This window comes from Eriocheir sinensis, chromosome 6 (genome assembly GCF_024679095.1).
Source record: "Eriocheir sinensis breed Jianghai 21 chromosome 6, ASM2467909v1, whole genome shotgun sequence".
Classification (NCBI taxonomy): domain Eukaryota; kingdom Metazoa; phylum Arthropoda; class Malacostraca; order Decapoda; family Varunidae; genus Eriocheir; species Eriocheir sinensis.
Window position 1 is genome coordinate 2515601 of NC_066514.1, and position 20176 is coordinate 2535776.

The 20176-nt window shown below is 44.3% G+C and overlaps 2 protein-coding genes across 6 annotated transcripts in view; one reads left to right on the forward strand and one right to left on the reverse strand.

Annotated features, from left to right (window-relative positions):
- The first annotated feature begins 616 nt into the window (after positions 1-616).
- On the forward strand, positions 617-19823 carry LOC126988231 (histone H4 transcription factor-like). 2 transcript variants are annotated; one of them, XM_050846268.1, is made up of 11 exons: positions 617-719; positions 952-1188; positions 1879-2267; positions 3468-3622; positions 4602-4782; positions 6385-6528; positions 7377-7575; positions 9729-9858; positions 10375-10508; positions 12339-12546; positions 19675-19823. In XM_050846268.1, the coding sequence occupies exons 3-11, from the start codon at positions 1886-1888 to the stop codon at positions 19687-19689; spliced, it is 1548 nt and encodes a 515-aa protein (XP_050702225.1). In that variant the 5' UTR covers positions 617-719; positions 952-1188; positions 1879-1885; the 3' UTR covers positions 19690-19823. The 2 variants fall into 2 exon arrangements, with proteins under 2 accessions (XP_050702225.1, XP_050702214.1); XM_050846257.1 differs by having other exon boundaries at positions 618-719; positions 952-1176.
- Positions 13495-20176, reverse strand: part of LOC126988147 (SHC-transforming protein 1-like) — a 51412-nt gene continuing 44730 nt past the window's right edge. The window contains exons 9-12 of one of the 4 annotated variants that reach the window (XM_050846001.1): positions 19695-19805; positions 16294-17365; positions 15310-16260; positions 13495-14584 (exon numbers count right to left, since the gene is read on the reverse strand). In XM_050846001.1, the coding sequence (XP_050701958.1) occupies positions 17234-17365; positions 19695-19805 (243 nt within the window). In that variant the 3' untranslated portion in view covers positions 13495-14584; positions 15310-16260; positions 16294-17233. Of the gene's footprint in view, positions 16261-16293; positions 17366-19694; positions 19806-20176 lie in introns of all 4 variants that reach the window. The other 3 variants (XM_050846013.1, XM_050845992.1, XM_050845985.1) reach the window with 3 other exon arrangements.

A 20176-nucleotide genomic window follows, 5' to 3' on the forward strand; every position in this document is an offset into this window, starting at 1 on the left:
ATTTGTGCCTTCTTCTTCTTCGTCAAGGCAGTCCCGTGGCTTAAACTTAAAAGAAGAAGAAGGCACAAATGTCTGAATAAATGCCGATAAGTGAAATAAAATAACATAACACTGAAAAGGAAGGTGTGTGGATAAGAAGAAGTGAAGCACGAGAGGAGGAGGACCTAAGAATAAAGCGATACAAGGCGTTCTCTCTCTTGCTCTTGCTCTTGCTGTACATGTGCCCCGTTGGAGAGGTGAAAGATCTTGATGTCACAGGTGGCTCGGGGATTTCAAAACAAGAAGAAGAAGAACGCACAAATGTCTGAATAAATGCCGATAAGTGAAATAAGATAACATAACACTGACAAGGAAGGTGTGTGGATAAGAAGAAGGGAGGCACGAGAGGAGGAGGACCTAAGAATAAAGCGATACAAGGCGTTCTCTCTCTTGCTCTTGCTCTTGCTGTACATGTGCCCCGTTGGAGAGGTGAAAGATCTTGATGTCACAGGTGGCTCGGGGATTTCAAAACAAGAAGAAGAAGGCACAAATGTCTGAATAAGTGCAGATAAGTGACATAAAATAACATAACACTGACAAGGAAGGTGTGTGGATAAGAAGAAGGGAGGCACGAGGGGAGAAGGACCTAAGAATAAAGCGATACAAGGCGTTACGGGTCTTGCTCTTGCTCTTGCTGTACATGTGCCCCGTTGGAGAGGCAAAAGATCTTGATGTCACAGGTGGCTCGGGGATTTCAAAACAAGAAGAAGAAGAAGGCACAAATGTCTGAATAAGTGCAGATAAGTGACATAAAATAACATAACACTGACAAGGAAGGTGTGTGGATAAGAAGAAGTGAGGCACGAGAGGAGGAGGACCTAAGAATACAGCGATACAAGGCGTTACGGGTCTTGCTCTTGCTCTTGCTGTACATGTACCCCGTTGGAGAGGCGAAAGATCTTGATGTCACAGTTGGCTCGGGGATTTCAAAACAAGACGAAGAAGAGGAAGAACGCGCGGGTCACCCTTAACACAGACCCGCTGATGTCTTATTATATAGTGAGGAAAGACTAATATAACGTGACGCAGGTGAGAAGCAGAGCGTGTGAGTGAGAAGAAGAGAGGATCAAGAGAAGGAGGACCAGCAGCGAGGCGATATTGGTCAGAGAGAGGAAGAAGAAGGTCATTACTGTTGAGGTGAGAGGGAAGGTCGGTACTAAGTTATCCTCTTGGTTTTATTAATGCTGTGATATTTCCTTGTCCTCTTGTTTAATTGACCTTCTATTATTGTTTGTACGAGGCGATATTGGTCAAAGAGAAGGAGAAAGGTGCGTGGAAAGTATGAGTGCTTGGGTGCGTCAGACTGAGGAGAAGGTGGAGGAGGAGGAGGATTAGGTGGAGGTGTGGAGGGGGAGAAGTGGAGATAGTTAAAATTGAGGAGGAGGTGGAGGAAGAGGAGGAGAATTAGGTGGAGATAGTTAAGATTGAGGTGGAGGTGGAGGAAGAGGAGGAGAATTAGGTGGAGATAGTTAAGACTGAGGAGGAGGTGGAGGAAGAGGAGGAGAATTAGGTGGAGATAGTTAAGAATGAGGAGGAGGTGGAGGAAGAGGAGGAGAATTAGTATCTTCTACAACAATCCGTATAAAACCAAAACTTAACTATTGGAAGCCGTACTATTTGAAGGACGCCTGTATTTGCATTTTTTGAGTGATGTCTAATGAAATAATGTTGATTTTTTTTTATTTTCTCTCTCTCTCTCTCTCTCTCTCTCTCTCTCTCTCTCTCTCTCTGATTTAGGTATATAAGCAGGTATTCTGATCCACATTGTTTGCCCTGGTAATTTTTGTCCTGTTACCAAATTTTGAGTTGGTGTGTGGCTCCACGTACCATATCTTACAGGACACCCATGCCGCGTAAGAGGAAGGCTTCCAAGGCTCTTCATGAGCTTTGGGATGAAGAGGAAGAGGTAGGCTGTGGGCTTCCTGCTGAGACACTACTTCATGAGGGGGCATTCAGCTCCACCAAGGACACCCTCCAGCAACCTATGGGAGGAGGGTCACCCATGGGCTACACATGTGAAAGGGGCAATCGTGGGGGAACCAGCGAGAGTGATGATTCAAGAAGTCACAGTGGGAGGAATCGCAAGGCAAACAAGAGACCGAGAATGTCCGAAGAAGCCTTGCTGAAGAAGATGGTCATCACCTGTGAATGGAACATGTGCAGTAAGGAGTATCAGAAGGTGGAACACTTTATGGCCCACATCACCGAACACCTCCAGGCCATAACAGGTGTGTCCCGAGGTGTCCGTTCTCTTTACCGAAACAGCTGGTGGAATGCGCGTGACTGGTATAGATTCTTGAGGGGTGAGAGAGTGACTGATTGTGAAAATGTGGAGTACCTGAAAGTAAATGGTGAGGATATCGGGGACATAGATTGAACGAAAGAGTGCATAAATGGTTTCTGGGGAGAGAATGGAGGGGTGGGTGAAGTCTTTGAGGTGAGGGAGGGATGTGCAGTGCTTGAGAGGAAGGATGTGGATGACCTGAATGAGGGAATTAGCAGAGAGGAAGTTGAGGTATAATTTTTTACTCTTCCAAGTCACACATTAGAAAAAAACACCAACCCTTGACGTAACAACTCACTATTATTATTATTATTATTATTATTATTATTGTTATTATTATTATTATTGTTATTATTTTTATTATTAACCGTGTAGCAGTGACGGGCAAATTTGTGGCTTTACCGTGTAGCAGCGACAGGCCAAATTTGTGGCTTTACCATGTAGCAGTGACGGGCCAAATTTGTGGCTTTACCGTGTAGCAGCGACGGGCAAATTTGTGGCTGTACCGTGTAGCAGTGACGGGCCAAATTTGTGGCTTTACCGTGTAGCAGTGACGGGCCAAATTTGTGGCTGTACCGTGTAGCAGCGACGGGCAAATTTGTGGCTGTACCGTGTAGCAGTGACGGGCCAAATTTGTGGCTTTACCGTGTAGCAGCGACGGGCAAATTTGGGGCGGGACCGTGGAGCCGTGCAGGGCCAAATTTGTGGCTTTACCGTGTAGCAGCGACGGGCCAAATTTGTGGCTGTACCGTGTAGCAGTGACGGGCCAAATTTGTGGCTTTACCGTGTAGCAGTGACGGGCCAAATTTGTGGCTTTACCATGTAGCAGTGACGGGCCAAATTTGTGGCTTTACTGTGTAGCAGCGACAGGCCAAATTTGTGGCTTTACTGTGTAGCAGCGATGGGCCAAATTTGTGGCTTTACCGTGTAGCAGCGACGGGCCAAATTTGTGCCATGATATAAACCCCCCAAAATAGATGATACATAAACTGATCACAAATGCTTTGATATATATTATGAAATGGTTTGTGTGAGGGGTGATTTTTTCTCATTTTTCTTGCTTGGGGGGACCATTAAGAAACATGATCCCCGCTGCTACTGGGTTAAATTCAATATCCTCATTTTCTTCTCTTCTCCCGTCCAGAGCCTGAGTCTAATGATGGCTACCTGTGTTACTGGAGGGAATGTGAGTTTTCCTGCAGCGCAAAAGAAGAGATGGATCGACATGTCTACTTCCATGCATTTCATACCAAGATTAAAAGCATTGGGGCAGTTATCATGGAGGAAAGAGATGAAAAAGTAAGTTAATCCTTTTAGTTCAAGAAGAGTTTTAACCCCTTCAACACAAGGACGAGTATATGCGTCCTTGTGTGCCCCGTACCATATCCGAGGACACCCATACTGCATCCTGGCTCGCTTTTGTCAATATACGAGTTATTTTATCTCTATATTTATACTTACATCTCAAAATTATCAATTGATTTATGTTTCTTTATGTGCATCATTTAATTCTGCATGTTTTCATATATAATACATGATGATTGTGTTGAGTTTATGGCTGAAAACTTGTTATATTCAATAGCGACATTTGAAATTTGACGCGCAGTGATCCTGGATACGGGACGGGGCGCTGTTTTGGCCCGGCCGTAGTGAGTTTCTCTATGTGCATCATTTAATTCTGCATGTTTTCATATATAATACATGATGATTGTGTTGAATTTATGGCTGAAAACTTGTTATATTCAATAGCGACATTTGAAATTTGGCTGTTTTGGCCCGGCCGCAGTGAAGGGTTAAAGTATTGCAAGGGTATTTGTATCTTGGTGTGTCGATAATTGTAATTTGATTTGTGATTGTTTACCATTGAGTCAGTTAAATGATTTGTTTACAACTCAGCCTTTCGAGAGTTTAGTGTAGCCTCACAGAGAAGGGGTGTTCGGGTCCTCTCTGAGTTAGCCTTGATAGCAATTAGATGTTATGATTTGTATATGTTAACTTTTCAAGGGAGTTTGTGTATCAGGTCGCCTATCCTCCCGAAATTGACCTCTCTTTCGGCCACCTCTTTGGATTCTTTTTTTAGGAGCAGCGAGTAGCGGGCTTTTTTTTATTATTGTTTTCTTTTTTTGTGCCCTTGAGCTGTCTCCTTTGTTGTAAAAAGAGAGAGAGAGAGAGAGAGAGAGAGAGAGAACATTGTGGAAAAGTGGTTCCTCCCAAATGTTATAGTCATGTTTTGCATATACTATAAGGGAAATATATTGATGGCATTTCATTTTTTCAGTGCATTTTGGATTCACATGGACGCAATTTGATTCCTGAGGTGCCGGAACCTTTTCAGTGTCTTTGGGATGATTGTAATGTGGAGTTTGCTTCGGCACACACCTTCTACTGCCATACAGAGGGTCACGTCAGAAGCGCAGACCAGGAGGACTCAGGGAAGGGATACATATGCGCTTGGAAAGGTATTGATTTGAATTTACTTGGTTAACCTGGTAGCAGCGATGGGCTAAATTTGTGGCTTTACCGTGTAGCAGCGATGGGACAAATTTGTGGCTTTACCGTGTAGCAACGATGGGCTAGATTTGTGGCTTTACCGTGCAGCAACGATGGGCCAAATTTGTGGCTTTACTGTGTAGCAGCGATGGGCCAAATTTGTGGCTTTACCGTGTAGCAGCGATGGGCCAAATTTGTGGCTTTACCGTGTAGCAACGATGGGCTAGATTTGTGGCTTTACCGTGTAGCAGCGACGGGACAAATTTGTGGCTTTACCGTGTAGCAACGATGGGCCAGATTTGTGGCTTTACCATGTAGCAACGATGGGCTAGATTTGTGTCTTTACCGTGTAGCAGCGATGGGACAAATTTGTGGCTTTACTGTGTTGCAACGACGGGCTAGATTTGTGGCTTTATCATGTAGCAGCGACGGGCCAAATTTGTGGCTTTACCGTGTAGCAGCGATGGGACAAATTTGTGGCTTTACTGTGTAGCAACAACGGGCTAGATTTGTGGCTTTACCGTGTAGCAACGACGGGCTAGATTTGTGGCTTTACCGTGTAGCAACGATGGGACAAATTTGTGGCTTTACCGTGTAGCAACGACGGGCTAGATTTGTGGCTTTACCGTGTAGCAACGATGGGACAAATTTGTGGCTTTACCGTGTAGCAACGACGGGCTAGATTTGTGGCTTTACCGTGTAGCAACGATGGGACAAATTTGTGGCTTTACTGTGTAGCAACGACGGGACAAATTTGTGGCTTTACCGTGTAGCAACGACGGGACAAATTTGTGGCTTTACCGTGTAGCAGCGATGGGACAAATTTGTGGCTTTACTGTGTAGCAACAACGGGCTAGATTTGTGGCTTTACCGTGTAGCAGCGACGGGCTAGATTTGTGGCTTTACCGTGTAGCAACGACGGGACAGATTTGTGGCCTTACCGTGTAGCAACAACGGGCTAGATTTGTGGCTTTACCATGTAGCAGCGACGGGCCAAATTTGTGGCCTTACTGTGTAGCAACGATGGGCTAAATTTGTGGCTTTACCATGTAGCAGCGATGGGCTAAATTTGTGGCTTTACCGTGTAGCAGCGATGGGCTAGATTTGTGTCTTTACCGTGTAGCAACGATGGGCTAGATTTGTGGCTTTACCGTGTAGCAGCGATGGGCCAAATTTGTGGCTTTACTGTGTAGCAACAACGGGCTAGATTTGTGGCTTTACCGTGTAGCAACGACGGGCCAAATTTGTGGCTTTACCGTGTAGCAACGACGGGCCAAATTTGTGCCATGATATAAACCCCCCAAAAATAGATGATACATAATCTGATCACAAATACTTTGATATATATTATGAAATGGTTTGTGTGAGGGGTGATTTTTTCTCATTTTTCTCGCTTGGGGGGACCATTAAGAAACATGGTCCCCGCTGCTACCGGGTTAAAAACACACATGAGATATATTTCTTTAGAAGGATTGGCAAATTGCAAAATAAGTCAGAGGTACCAACATTGAAATTGGCGTAATCTAATCGGAAAGGTGTCAGGGATGCCAATCGTATATTTATCTTTCCAGGGTGTTTTTCATCATTTTCAAGACTCCGAGGACATGTTATAAGTCACACTCAGGAGAAGACGGTTGGCTGCCCTAACTGTGGGGCACTCTTTGCTTCCCACTCAGGACTCCTTGAACACTGCGTCCGACAAATCCCCCTTGAGTGTAAGTGTAGTTGTTAACCTTCTCATGCAGGGTGGGGCTTCGTGGTGCAGTGGTTAGCACACTCAGCTCACAACCGAGAGAGCCCGGGTTCGATTCCCGGGTGGAGTGGAAAAATTTGGGCGGCTTTTCCGGTACCCTACGCCCCTGTCCACCCAGCAGTGAATGGGTACCGGGTATTAATCGGGGGTTGTGTCCTGTCTCCTGGGGTCTGTTCCCTTCTCCTATGATTCCTTCCCCTTCTGTCTCTCTCCGGCATATGACCACAGATGTTGCGCCGACTAAACCAAACTTTCCTTCCTTCCCCTTCTGTCTCTCTCCGGCATATGACCACAGATGTTGCGCTGACTAAACCAAACTTTCCTTCCTTCCCCTTCTGCCTCTCTCCGGCATATGACCACAGATGTTACGCCGACTAAACCAAACTTTCCTTCCTTCCCCTTCTGTCTCTCTCCGGCATATGACCACAGATGTTGCACCGACTAAACCAAACTTTCCTTCCTTCCCCTTCTGTCTCTCTCAGTCATATGACCACATATGATGCGCCGACTAAACCAAACTTTCTTCCTTCCTTCCTCCTGTCTCTCTCCGGCATATGACCACAGATGTTGCGCCGACTAAACCAAACTTTCCTTCCTTCCCCTCCTGTCTCTCTCCGGCATATGACCACAGATGTTGCGCCGACTAAACCAAACTTTCCTTCCTTCCCCTTCTGTCTCTCTCCGGCATATGACCACAGATGTTGCGCCGACTAAACCAAACTTTCCTTCCTTCCCCTTCTGTCTCTCTCCGGCATATGACCACAGATGTTGCGCCGACTAAACGAAACTTTCCAACTTTTCATATTGCAGCTCAGCAGTACAAGTGTTCCCATTGCTCAAAAAGGTTTCCCAGCGAGCCATTGCTTCGCGCCCATCTACGCCTCCACATCAGTCGTTACAAGTGCCCAGAGTGTGAGTGGACTACACACTTCAAGCACACACTGGAGAAGCACATATTTTACTGCCACAAGAAAGACAGGCCACACAAGTGTTTGGAGTGCGGAAAGAGGTAAGAAGTGGATTGTTGTAGTAGGATATCAATGTATTAGTATTAGTATTTAATATCACCACGAATTAGGCAAACAATTATCAATGGAGAAAACCCCACGACAGATAGATCACGCCACCTTATAGGAGTGTCGTCCGTCAGTGTTTACCATCTCAGTCTGTACAAAAAGCATTTCATCGTGCTTGGAGGTCCTCTTGACATACATGACCTATTGTAACTTCTTTATTTTCCTTCACGAGAGTCCGACTGACACACACCGTGGTCTCTCTCTCTCGCTCAGACGCTCCTGTACATATTCGCCTTTAAGGAAGCTGAGTCTTAATCATCGCCTGTAAACCCCCTCCATCCCCGGTACACCGTTACAGGATCGGGTAGAGTGTGTCCAACCCGGCAGGCAATCTTTCCCTTGTCACTCATGCAAGGAGAACAGCCACGGCAAAATTGAGGTTATGTGCCTAGAGGAAGCATTGTAGAAGTCCTGGATTATCAACTATGCCGGGCGGCTGGGTGGTATTATGTATGAAGATTTGGGGACTTCATAGAGGTCCGATTCCGTCAGAGGGCAGCACTGTATCTGGTCCCATGGCCTAGGGAGACAGAAATGCAATAGTCCCTCAAATAGTACAGTTTCCAATAGCTCGGTTTCGGTTCTATACGGATTGTCGTAGAATATCTTTTAGGATATTTAAAAATCCTAAAAAATCTTCTTAGAAAATCCACATAAAACCAGAAGCAAACTATTGGAAACTGTACTATTTGAGGGACTGTATTGGAAACTGTACTATTTGAGGGACTGTATTGGAAACTGTACTATTTGAGGGACTGTATTGGAAACTGTACTATTTGAAGGACTGTATTGGAAACTGTACTATTTGAGGGGCGACTGTATTGGAAACTGTACTATTTGAGGGACTGTATTGGAAACTGTACTATTTGAGGGACTGTATTGGAAACTGTACTATTTGAGGGACTGTATTGGAAACTGTACTATTTGAGGGGCGACTGTATTGGAAACTGTACTATTTGAGGGACTGTATTGGAAACTGTACTATTTGAGGGGCGACTGTATTGGAAACTGTACTATTTGATGGACTGTATTTGAAACTGTACTATTTGAGGGGCGACTGTATTGGAAACTGTACTATTTGAGGGACTGTATTGGAAACTGTACTATTTGAGGGACTGTATTGGAAACTGTACTATTTGAGGGACTGTATTGGAAACTGTACTATTTGAGGGACTGTATTGGAAACTGTACTATTTGAGGGACTGTATTGGAAACTGTACTATTTGAGGGACTGTATTGGAAACTGTACTATTTGAGGGACTGTATTGGAAACTGTACTATTTGAGGGACTGTATTGGAAACTGTACTATTTGAGGGACAACTGTACTTCTCATTTACATTTCTAAGAAGGCTATCAACAAAATACTGTGCTTTTTCGCTCAAATGTTTCAGATAATTTCATGTGCATATAGAGTTCATAATTCTCTGGCTTTGTTACTAATTTACCATCACTGTCTGTTAAGGGTCCAACTACACCTCTGATTAACTTTTTCTTGTTTATTTAACCCGGTAGCAGCAGGGACCATGTTTCTTAATGGTCCCTCTAAGCGAGAAAAATGAGAAAAAATCACCCCTCACACAAACCATTTCATAATACATATCAAAGCATTTGTGATCAGATTATGTATCATCTATTTTGGGGGTTTATATCATGGCACAAATTTGGCCCGTCGCTGCTACACGGTGAAGCCACAAATTTGGCCCATCGCTGCTACACGGTAAAGCCACAAATTTGGCCCGTCGCTGCTACACGGTAAAGCCACAAATTTGGCCCATCGCTGCTACACGGTAAAGCCACAAATTTAGCCCGTCGCTGCTACACGGTGAAGCCACAAATTTGGCCCGTCGCTGCTACACGGTAAAGCCACAAATTTGGCCCATCGCTGCTACCAGGTTAATTGAAAAAAGACCTCAAATAAGTTTTACAGTTGCCGGCAATGCTCTCCGTGCCTGCGCCTTGACAGAGAAACCGAGAGCCAGGGTTTTACTGTTTATAGATAGACACACATCACTGTAACATAACCTTGAATAGAACCATGTGAAGTGTGTTATGGTTAGTTGTGCTAATGACGTGTTTCTTCCTCAGATTTGCATACGTGAATGACCTTAATCGCCATCTGCCAGTCCATTCTGTTGAACCTGCTTACGGCTGCGATTTCCCCAACTGTACCTACACCTCCCGCGCACTGACGTGTTTAAATAATCACATAAAAGTGGTAAGGAATTTTGATATTCGTAATGAAAGTGGAGCTTCGATAATATTTGCCCTTTAATCCTTTGTGTATCCTTGAAATTTATTGAAATGTCGATGCGGTGATTTCCATGTATGAAAAGATTTGAGTGGTGAGGAAACTACGAGTTGTGTTGCGCTGGAAATTGTTAACCGTGTAGCAGCGATGGGCCAAATTTGTGGCCCATCGCTGCTACACGGTAAAGCCACAAATTTGACCTGTCGCTGCTTCACGGTAAAGCCACAAATTTGGCCCGTCGCTGCTACACGGTAAAGCCACAAATTTGGCCCGTCGCTGCTACACGGTAAAGCCACAAATTTGACCCGTCGCTGCTACACGGTTAAGGGCAAAAGAGTACCATATCTTCCTGAAGTTTTCCATAACCCCCAACTTTCAATGTATGTTCAAATGCCTCAGTTGAAGACATTGATGATGATGTAGCCATGTATTATAAAATGCAATTAGAATATATCTTTCATAATGTCTCCCTTTGTTTTTCAGGCCCACAACGGGTATGCCAAACAGCACTATGCCTGTCATTTGTGTGAATCCAAATACACCATTGGGGCAAACCTCTCTAGACACCTCGTCAAGATCCACAGCTTAGACCGGCCAGCAGGACACAGTAGGTTCAGGTAAGATGGACACGCCTATAAGTTCTAAAGGAGAGGGTGGCGGTGTGCTTGAGGAAGTAAGCGTTTTTGTGAGGATAACTTAAGAGCACTACTTTGGTCGTGTTGGTTCGACTATTGTATCGTCAACACCCGCGCTCTAAGGGTGAACCTGAAGCCCCGAGCTCGATATACAGAAGCTAGTCTATAATATAAGCTCCCTCCACGCAGAAAGACGATTTTGTGTGTGGTTAGCGGAAGGGTAATACATGTGGCGCTCAGGTCCGAGGGCGGGATAGAGCGTGCAGGAAATCGGCCACATCGAAATCTATCTCACTGCTTTCTACCATGATAAGAACAGAGGCTGAAGGAGTAGCCAAACTAGGGGTTGTATCATAAGACATTTCGCTGCCCAAGAACACATATTTGACAAGGCTTTCGTAGGAGTTCTGGGCATTTCCAGTAATAGTTTTATGACCCTGGTGTTAGTTTGAGCCTTCCTCTGTACCGTGAACCTCAAGAAACACATATTTGACAAGGCTTTCGTAGGAGTTCTGGGCATTTCCAGTAATAGTTTTATGACCCTGGTGTTAGTTTGACCCTTCCTCTGTACCGTGAACCTCAAGAAACATATTTGACAAGGCTTTCGTAGGAGTTGCGGGGATTTCCAGTAATAGTTTTATGACCCTGGTGTTAGTTTGACCCTTCTTCTGTACCGTGAACCTCAAGAAACACATATTTGACAAGGCTTTCGTAGGAGTTGCGGGGATTTCCAGTAATAGTTTTATGACCCTGGTGTTAGTTTGACCCTTCCTCTGTACCGTGAACCTCAAGAAACACATATTTGACAAGGCTTTCGTAGGAGTTGCGGGCATTTCCAGTAATAGTTTTATGACCCTGGTGTTAGTTTGACCCTTCCTCTGTACCGTGAACCTCAAGAAACACATATTTGACAAGGCTTTCGTAGGAGTTGCGGGGATTTCCAGTAATAGTTTTATGACCCTGGTGTTAGTTTGACCCTTCCTCTGTACCGTGAACCTCAAGAAACACATATTTGACAAGGCTTTCGTAGGAGTTCAGGGCATTTCCAGTAATAGTTATGACCCTGGTGTTAGTTTGAGCCTTCCTCTGTACCGTGAACCTCAAGAAACACATATTTGACAAGGCTTTCGTAGGAGTTCTGGGCATTTCCAGTAATAGTTTTATGACCCTGGTGGTAGTTTGACCCTTCCTCTGTACCGTGAACCTAAAGAAACAATATTTGACAAGGCTTTCGTAGGAGTTGCGGGGATTTCCAGTTATAGTTTTATGACCCTGGTGTTAGTTTGAGCCTTCCTCTGTACCGTGAACCTCAAGAAACACATATTTGACAAGGCTTTCGTAGGAGTTCTGGGCATTTCCAGTAATAGTTTTATGACCCTGGTGTTAGTTTGACCCTTCCTCTGTACCGTGAACCTCAAGAAACACATATTTGACAAGGCTTTCGTAGGAGTTGCGGGGATTTCCAGTAATAGTTTTATGACCCTGGTGTTAGTTTGACCCTTCTTCTGTACCGTGAACCATAACATAACAAACATAAAAAAACAATAAAGAAAACATTAACCTTAGGGAATGAAGACTGTTGGAAAGGGCTACAGCTTTCAGAGAGAAGAGACGGATACGATTCTGGCAACGCAAGGCAGACCAGAACACTCCCAGTATTTTACATGAAGGTATCTTGTGATCATTTTTAACAGGAGCAGTGAATAGCGGAATTTGTTGTGTTTCTTCCTTCCTTATTTGGTGCCCTTGAGCTGTCTCCTTTGTTGTAAAAAAAAATGTACATGTATTGATCATGGTAATGTTTGCGGACAGATACAACCTAGACGAGGATGGATTTTACCGGCTGCAAATGGTCTGTTATGAGAGTATAGAGCAGGAGACTGTCGGTGAACGGGAGGAGGACGATGAGGCAGTGGATTCCCCTGAGGCATTGCCGTGTCCCCTCTCCCCTGCCTCTCTCAGCACGCAGGGCAGCCAGCTCTCGCCAGGGGTTCCGTCACTGCCACAAAGCAAATGCGAGGTAAGGCGTTGTGTGTTGTTCAGAGTCCAGCTAAGAGGTTCAATAGATCTTGTTTCAGATAATGTAGTTATGATCATTTGACTCCCAGTGAAATTCATAATGTAAGATAAGACATTTTCAGGGTTATGTCAAAACGTGCCATGCTATAGAGGAGCCATTTTACTACCCACCCATGTCGTGTAGGAGTAAAGGTCATCTAACAAAACTAACATGACCTAATCGGGCAATGCTATATGAACAAGGTTGCAAGAGACTGTGAAAGTGAGGTCAGTCAGTCAAGTGTTGTGGCTTCACCGTGTAGCAGCGACGGGACAAATTTGTGGCTTTACCGTGTAGCAGCGATGGGCCAAATTTGTGGCTTTACCGTGTAGCAGCGACGGGCCAAATTTGTGGCTTCACCGTGTAGCAGCGACGGGCCAAATTTGTGGCTTTACCATGTAGCAGCGACGGGCCAAATTTGTGGCTTTACCGTGTAGCAGCGATGGGCCAAATTTGTGGCTTTACCGTGTAGCAGCGACGGGCCAAATTTGTGGCTTTACCGTGTAGCAGCGACGGGCCAAATTTGTGGCTTTACCGTGTAGCAGCGACGGGCCAAATTTGTGCCATGAAATAACCCCCCAAAATAGATGATACATAATCTGATCACAAATGCTTTGATATATATTATGAAATGGTTTGTGTGAGGGGTGATTTTTTCTCATTTTTCTCGCTCAGAGGGACCATTAAGAAACACGATCCCCGCTGCTACCGGGTTAAGCATTCAGTTTTGTTTCTGCAAATTTTGTGGTCAGTTTGCAAAGAAACGAAATTCCTGGTAGGTGTACGATATAACCTTGACCCCTTGACCCCGGGCATGTTTATGGTCCCCGCTGCTACTGGGTTAATAGTGAGTACTGAGAATATACACCCCGCCCCGCCCCCCCCCACAAGGCAATGAAAGTGTAGGCATCATATGTGATATTTTATTCACTTGTTAATACAAAGTTACAGTGTTTTATGACCATTCATACGTGTCAATTTTTACAGTAGTATCCATGTCACAGGGTTTTGGAATCAGGCAAGTTATATACGAGCAACGAAGAGGATAGAAACATTTTGATTATCAAGGGCCAATGTAACGTAAATATTGATGACTCATGAGTAATTCCTTTTGGCACACGTAACATTAAAGTACCTGGATTGTATGTAAGTATATAGTGATGTCTGTATGTGTCCTGTCATTTATATGTACAATTTAATGTAAACCTTAATAGTGAATGAATTACAATAGTATTTTACAACATATAATACACTTAACTAAATTAAGGACAGAGTCACTTCTATAGGCTACAAGGCAAGATTCGTCAATTATCGACACACAGTCATGGTGTAGCAAAAATATCTGTTGAAAAATAGACCTTAGTAGTGTGGCTTACTGATATTGTGAAGCAGGTGGGTTCCCTCCTCACCCCCTCCTACCCCTACTCCTCCTCCTCCTCCTCCTCCCCGACCCTATGTTATGTCTTTGGTTTAGTGACCTAGTTGGGGTTTACCAGTAAGAAAACCTATTGCTCTCTGAATCACACACACATGCAGTTGTGGCCACACCGGGGTGAATGTGTGCCCAACAGCAAGGTTGGTGGTGGTCAAAGGTATTGTGAGAGGGACTCAAGGTGTATATTGCTCCAGATGTAGTGCATTTCAGGCTTCTAAATGCAGCTTGTACTTCTCTTCTTTAACCTCTGTGCCAGACTGGGGCCGGACTCATCAAACCACTTCACAAGACCTGTTGATGGTAAGTCTTCTTGTAACTCCATCAGCTAGGAACGCTCTTGATCTTAAGGCGACCCCAATGGCAATGAAGGGTGTCGACCAGGCCAGTTCCTTAAGTCTTCTGGTAACTCCATCATCAAGGAACGCTCTTGATCTTAAGGCGACCCCAATGGCAATGAAGGGACCAGGCCAGTTCCTTAAGTCTTCTGGTAACTCCATCATCAAGGAACGCTCTTGATCTTAAGGCGACCCCAATGGCAATGAAGGGTGTCGAGCAGGCCAGTTCCTTAAGTCTTCTGGTAACTCCATCATCTAGGAACGCTCTTGATCTTAAGGCGACCCCAATGGCAATGAAGGGACCAGGCCAGTTCCTTAAGTCTTCTGGTAACTCCATCATCAAGGAACGCTCTTGATCTTAAGGCGACCCCAATGGCAATGAAGGAAGTGTCTAGCAGGCCAGTTCCTTAAGTCTTCTGGTAACTCCATCATCAAGGAACGCTCTTGATCTTAAGGCGACCCCAATGGCAATGAAGGAAGTGTCGACCAGGCCAGTTCCTTAACTCTTCTGGTAACTCCATCATCAAGGAACGCTCTTGATCTTAAGGCGACCCCAATGGCAATGAAGGAAGTGTCGACCAGGCCAGTTCCTTAAGTCTTCTGGTAACTCCATCATCTAGGAACGCTCTTGATCTTAAGGCGACCCCAATGGCAATGAAGGAAGTGTCGACCAGGCCAGTTCCTTAAGTCTTCTGGTAACTCCATCATCAAGGAACGCTCTTGATCTTAAGGCGACCCCAATGGCAATGAAGGGTGTCGACCAGGCCAGTTCCTTAAGTCTTCTGGTAACTCCATTATCAAGGAACGCTCTTGATCTTAAGGCGACCCCAATGGCAATGAAGGAAGTGTCGACCAGGCCAGTTCCTTAACTCTTCTGGTAACTCCATCATCAAGGAACGCTCTTGATCTTAAGGCGACCCCAATGGCAATGAAGGGTGTCGAGCAGGCCAGTACTTCATTCACTGTCATCAGAGCAGCTTAAACACAAGGATCATTCGTAGAGGACAGATTTACGAAAGACTTACCAACGACCGGTCTTGTAGTGGCTTCGTGAATCCGGCCCCTGGCTTCCATCCCACCCAATCTTTCATCTGGTTCCTACATCCCTTGGCTTGCCCAGGTTAGATTTCACACTCCAAACTCTTCCCAAAATGAACGTTCCATAAAACTTTTCCGTTAAAGCTTCATTCCTTATTTCCTTCCTTCCCTCTTGAGTTGCACTGACTGGCAAGAGCATTTCAGTTTCTATTCTAGTGACACCTCGCAACAGCACCGTCCTGTTCCTCCTCCTCAGCGGAGAAAGTGTGTTGCTCTGTGGCTGAAAGAGGTGGGGCTCCTTTGTTAGTGTGTTTGTGTGTACATGCTCGTGTCTGTAAGAGTGAACCGTGGGTGTGTAAATTCCTTGTTTCTGTAATGGAGAAAATTCACTGTGCTTCCCTAAATGGCATCAATATCAATGTTTTTGAAGGCAGCACAGAGCACCAACTCAAAAGGCTTGTGATGCGTTTCAGCAACATGATTGTCTAAACTGTTCCTAAACTACCCTTGCTGCTCAAGACAAGGAAATCAGTTTACAGGCAAAAAAAGTCGTGTACAATTAACTGTAGGGTTCCAACATTTAAATACATTTTCAATATTTTGTGCATCATGTAGAAAAATATAATGCAAAAATAGTTGCTCATCAACATTTGTGCTCAAATTGGACATCTTGTGACTCAAGGCTCACGGCTTCACTCAAAGCAAGGTGAGGAAAGCAGACAAGTATTTTAGACACGTCACACTGGACGCGGCAGCAAGCACAGTGAACCACCCGCTACTTATGTGACTTGAACAAAATGCCTAAGAATTAGATTTGTGGCTTGAACAAAATGCCTAAGAATTAGATTTGTGGCTTGAACAAAATGCCTAAGAATCAGATTTGTGGCTTGAACAAAATACCTAAGAATCAGATTTGTGGCTTGAACAAAATGCCTAAGAATCAGATTTGTGGCTTGAACAAAATGCCTAAGAATCAGATTTGTGGCTTGAACAAAATGCCTAAGAATTAGATTTGTGGCTTGAACAAAATGCCTAAGAATTAGATTTGTGGCTTGAACAAAATGCCTAAGAATTAGATTTGTGGGAGTGTAAAACAAATGACAATGTTTCTGCATAGGAAACAGAAATTGCATTGATGTCTTTGTGCATAATTTATCTTGAATTGCCTGAAGAGGTTGTCAAGAAATGTGTGTACTTGTGCTGTGTGTGCAAAACTGAGTCATTACTGCACAGACTGCATCTAAACAATACCAGCATGTACACACACACACACACACACACACACACACACACACCAAAGTTCCCAGATTGTCTTACTCAGCCTCTTACATTTACCGACATCCGAGCCAAAAAACTGTCTCGTGGACCCCAATAAGGAGACTCACTCATAAATATCGTTAAAATAGTTAATTCCTGATGTTTTTTACCAATAGTTACGCGTCGGAAAACCAGTAAATACTACGCTCTGAGTACGACAATCTAGCAACGGCGACACACACACACACACACACACACACATGCACACAGGAGCCACCAAGCATCCTTTTCTTTGTACTACAGAGGAACACACTCCTTTGCCCCACTCATCTCTATGCCTCCCCCTCCCTCCCTGTCCCCTCCCCCACTCACCCTGCCTTGCCTCCCCCCACACTCCCCTGGACCACAGAGTCACGGACATCAACACTGCACTAATGGTACAAAATATAAGTTATGGTACTTGTGCGACGTAACACCTAAACGGACTCCCCGGGGGTTGGGAGGATCGGGTGGAGATCCCGACACCCACAACACCCTCCTTCCAGACCAGAGCCCCCAGTGAACCCCAGGGGTGGGCTGGGGCCTAGCGGGGGTTCCTCAGGACTGGGTTGCGCAGGAGAAGTGCTGATTCTGCAGACACAATAGGTAGCTCATTGTCCCGGTGGTAGATGATGAGGTGACTCACACTGTCAAAGGTGCGCGACTTCGTCCTCACCTGTGGAAGGGTCAATCATTAGGACGGATACATATAGAGCGTCACATTCGTCAATATTTTCTGCTTTACGAGAAATAGGAAAAGAAACGTCACATTCATCAATATTTTCTGCTTTACGAGAAATAGGAAAAGAAGCGTCACATTCGTCAATATTTTCTGCTTTACAAGAAATAGGAAAAGAAGCGTCACATTCATCAATATTTTCTGCTTTACGAGAAATAGGAAAAGAAGCGTCACATTCGTCAATATTTTCTGCTTTACGAGAAATAGGAAAAGAAGCGTCACATTCGTCAATATTTTCTGCTTTACGAGAAATAGGAAAAGAAGCGTCACATTGTCAATATTTTCTGCTTTACGAGAAATAGGAAAAGAAGCGTCACATTCACAATATTTTCTGCTTTACGAGAAATAGGAAAGAAGCGCCACATTCACAATATTTTCTGCTTTACGAGAAATAGGAAAAGAAGCGTCACATTCGTCAATATTTTCTGCTTTACGAGAAATAGGAAAAGAAGCGTCACATTCGTCAATATTTTCTGCTTTACGAGAAATAGGAAAAGAAGCGTCACATTCGTCAATATTTTCTGCTTTACGAGAAATAGGAAAAGAAGCGTCACATTCGTCAATATTTTCTGCTTTACGAGAAATAGGAAAAGAAGCGTCACATTCGTCAATATTTCCTGCTTTACGAGAAATAGGAAAAGAAACATCACATTCGTCAATATTTTCTGCTTTACGAGAAATAGGAAAAGAAGCGTCACATTCGTCAATATTTTCTGCTTTACGAGAAATAGGAAAAGAAGCGTCACATTCGTCAATATTTTCTGCTTTACGAGAAATAGGAAAAGAAGCGTCACATTCGTCAATATTTTCTGCTTTACGAGAAATAGGAAAAGAAACGTCATTCTCTCATTTGGCTTAAGATTGAGGCAGAAATGAAAAGGCCAATTCTAGAACCCTCAAACCCTGAATGAAAGGCTACTACATATATGGGGCGTCACGTGTTAAGATATTGATGTAGACAAAAAACAATAGTAGGCTTCCAATTGTTCGGTTTTGGTTTTACGTGGATTTTCTAAGAAGATTTTTTAGGATTTTAAAATTTCCCAACGAGCAGGAAATTTAAAAATCCTAAAATATCTTCTACGACAATCCGTATTGATGTAGACAAAAAACAACAGTAGGCTTCCAATAGTTCAGTTTTGGTTTTACGTGGATTTTCTAAGAAGATTTTTTAGGATTTTTAAATTTCCCAACGAGGCGTCACATGTTATCGATGTAGACAAAAACCTGGAAATCACTGAAAAATGACTTAGGGGATTATATTACGAGGGTGACGCTATAGAGACAGCATACTCCCATAAAATAGAAGTGTTGTAGAGAAGCAGAGAAAACATTACATAAATTTTGGATAATAAGAAATGAAGCAGCAAACAATTAAATTCAGAGACTCCCGCTAGAAAGTCAAAACTCCCGACGCTGAAATGAACTTAAATGACGCAGCCCATATAATAAGGTTGCTTGGCAGTTTTACTTCTAATGTTCTCCATTTTCTCTAGTGATAAGCTACTGTGTTTAGGCATAGCTTTGGGTGTTTGAGAGATGTCACAGTACACAATTACAAAAGAAAATCAAACAAGACAAAATTAGCCCGGTAGCAGCGACGGGCCAAATTTGTGGCTTTACCGTGTAGCAGCGACGGGCCAAATTTGTGGCTTTACCGTGTAGCAGCGATGGGCCAAATTTGTGGCTTTACCGTGTAGCAGCGACGGGCCAAATTTGTGGCTTTACCGTGTAGCAGTGACGGGCCCAAATTTGTGGCTTTACCGTAAAGCAGCGATAATAAATGTGTGGCTTTACCGTTTAGCAGCTACGGGCCAAATTTGTGGCTTTACCGTGTAGCAGCGACGGGCCAAATTTGTGGCTTTACCGTGTAGCAGTGACGGGCCAAATTTGTGGCTTTACCGTGTAGCAGCGACGGGCCAAATTTGTGCCATGATATAAACCCCCCAAAAATAGATGATACAAAATCTGATCACAAATGCTTTGATATATATTATGAAATGGTTTGTGTGAGGGGCGATTTTTTCTCATTTTTCTCGCTTAGAGGGACCATTAAGAAACATGATCCCCGCTGCTACCGGGTTAAGGAAAAACAAGCTTGACTTATTATAAAATTAATAATATTTTACCCTTCAAAAAATATTGCCATCAAAACAAATGGAGCAACAAATAAAGGAACCCTGATATCCATGTTATCCATTACTTGTGTCTTTAAAAGCAGAATTCTTATATTTTGAGTTTTACAGTTTATCTCCTTGTGACTCACCACTCCCTCGGGGTCAACAAGGAGGAGGTGCTTCTTGGTGTTGTTCTGCATCCCGGTCAGGACGTACTGGCCCGCTGTGCCCTGGGACTCCCTGACCAGGAAGTCCCCGTCCTGTGGGATGGAGAAACAGCCACATTTAGGTGAGTGTGGGATAGAAAGTCGGAAAGTTTGGTTTAGTCAGCGCAACATCTGTGGTCATATGCCGGGAAGGGAACAGACCCCAGGAGACGGGACACAACCCTCGATTAATACCTGGTACCCATTCACTGCTGGGTGGACAGGGGCGTAGGGTATCGGAAAAGCCGCCCAAATTTTTCCACTCCGCCCGGGAATCGAACCCGGGCTCTCGGTTGTGAGCTGAGTGTGCTAACCACTGCACCACGAAGCCCCCTAGGTGAGTGAGGGAGAGGGGGAGGCCCACAGAGACAAGTAGACAGGAAGTGAACATGTAGATGAGCATGGAAACACTAGGCGAGTCTCTC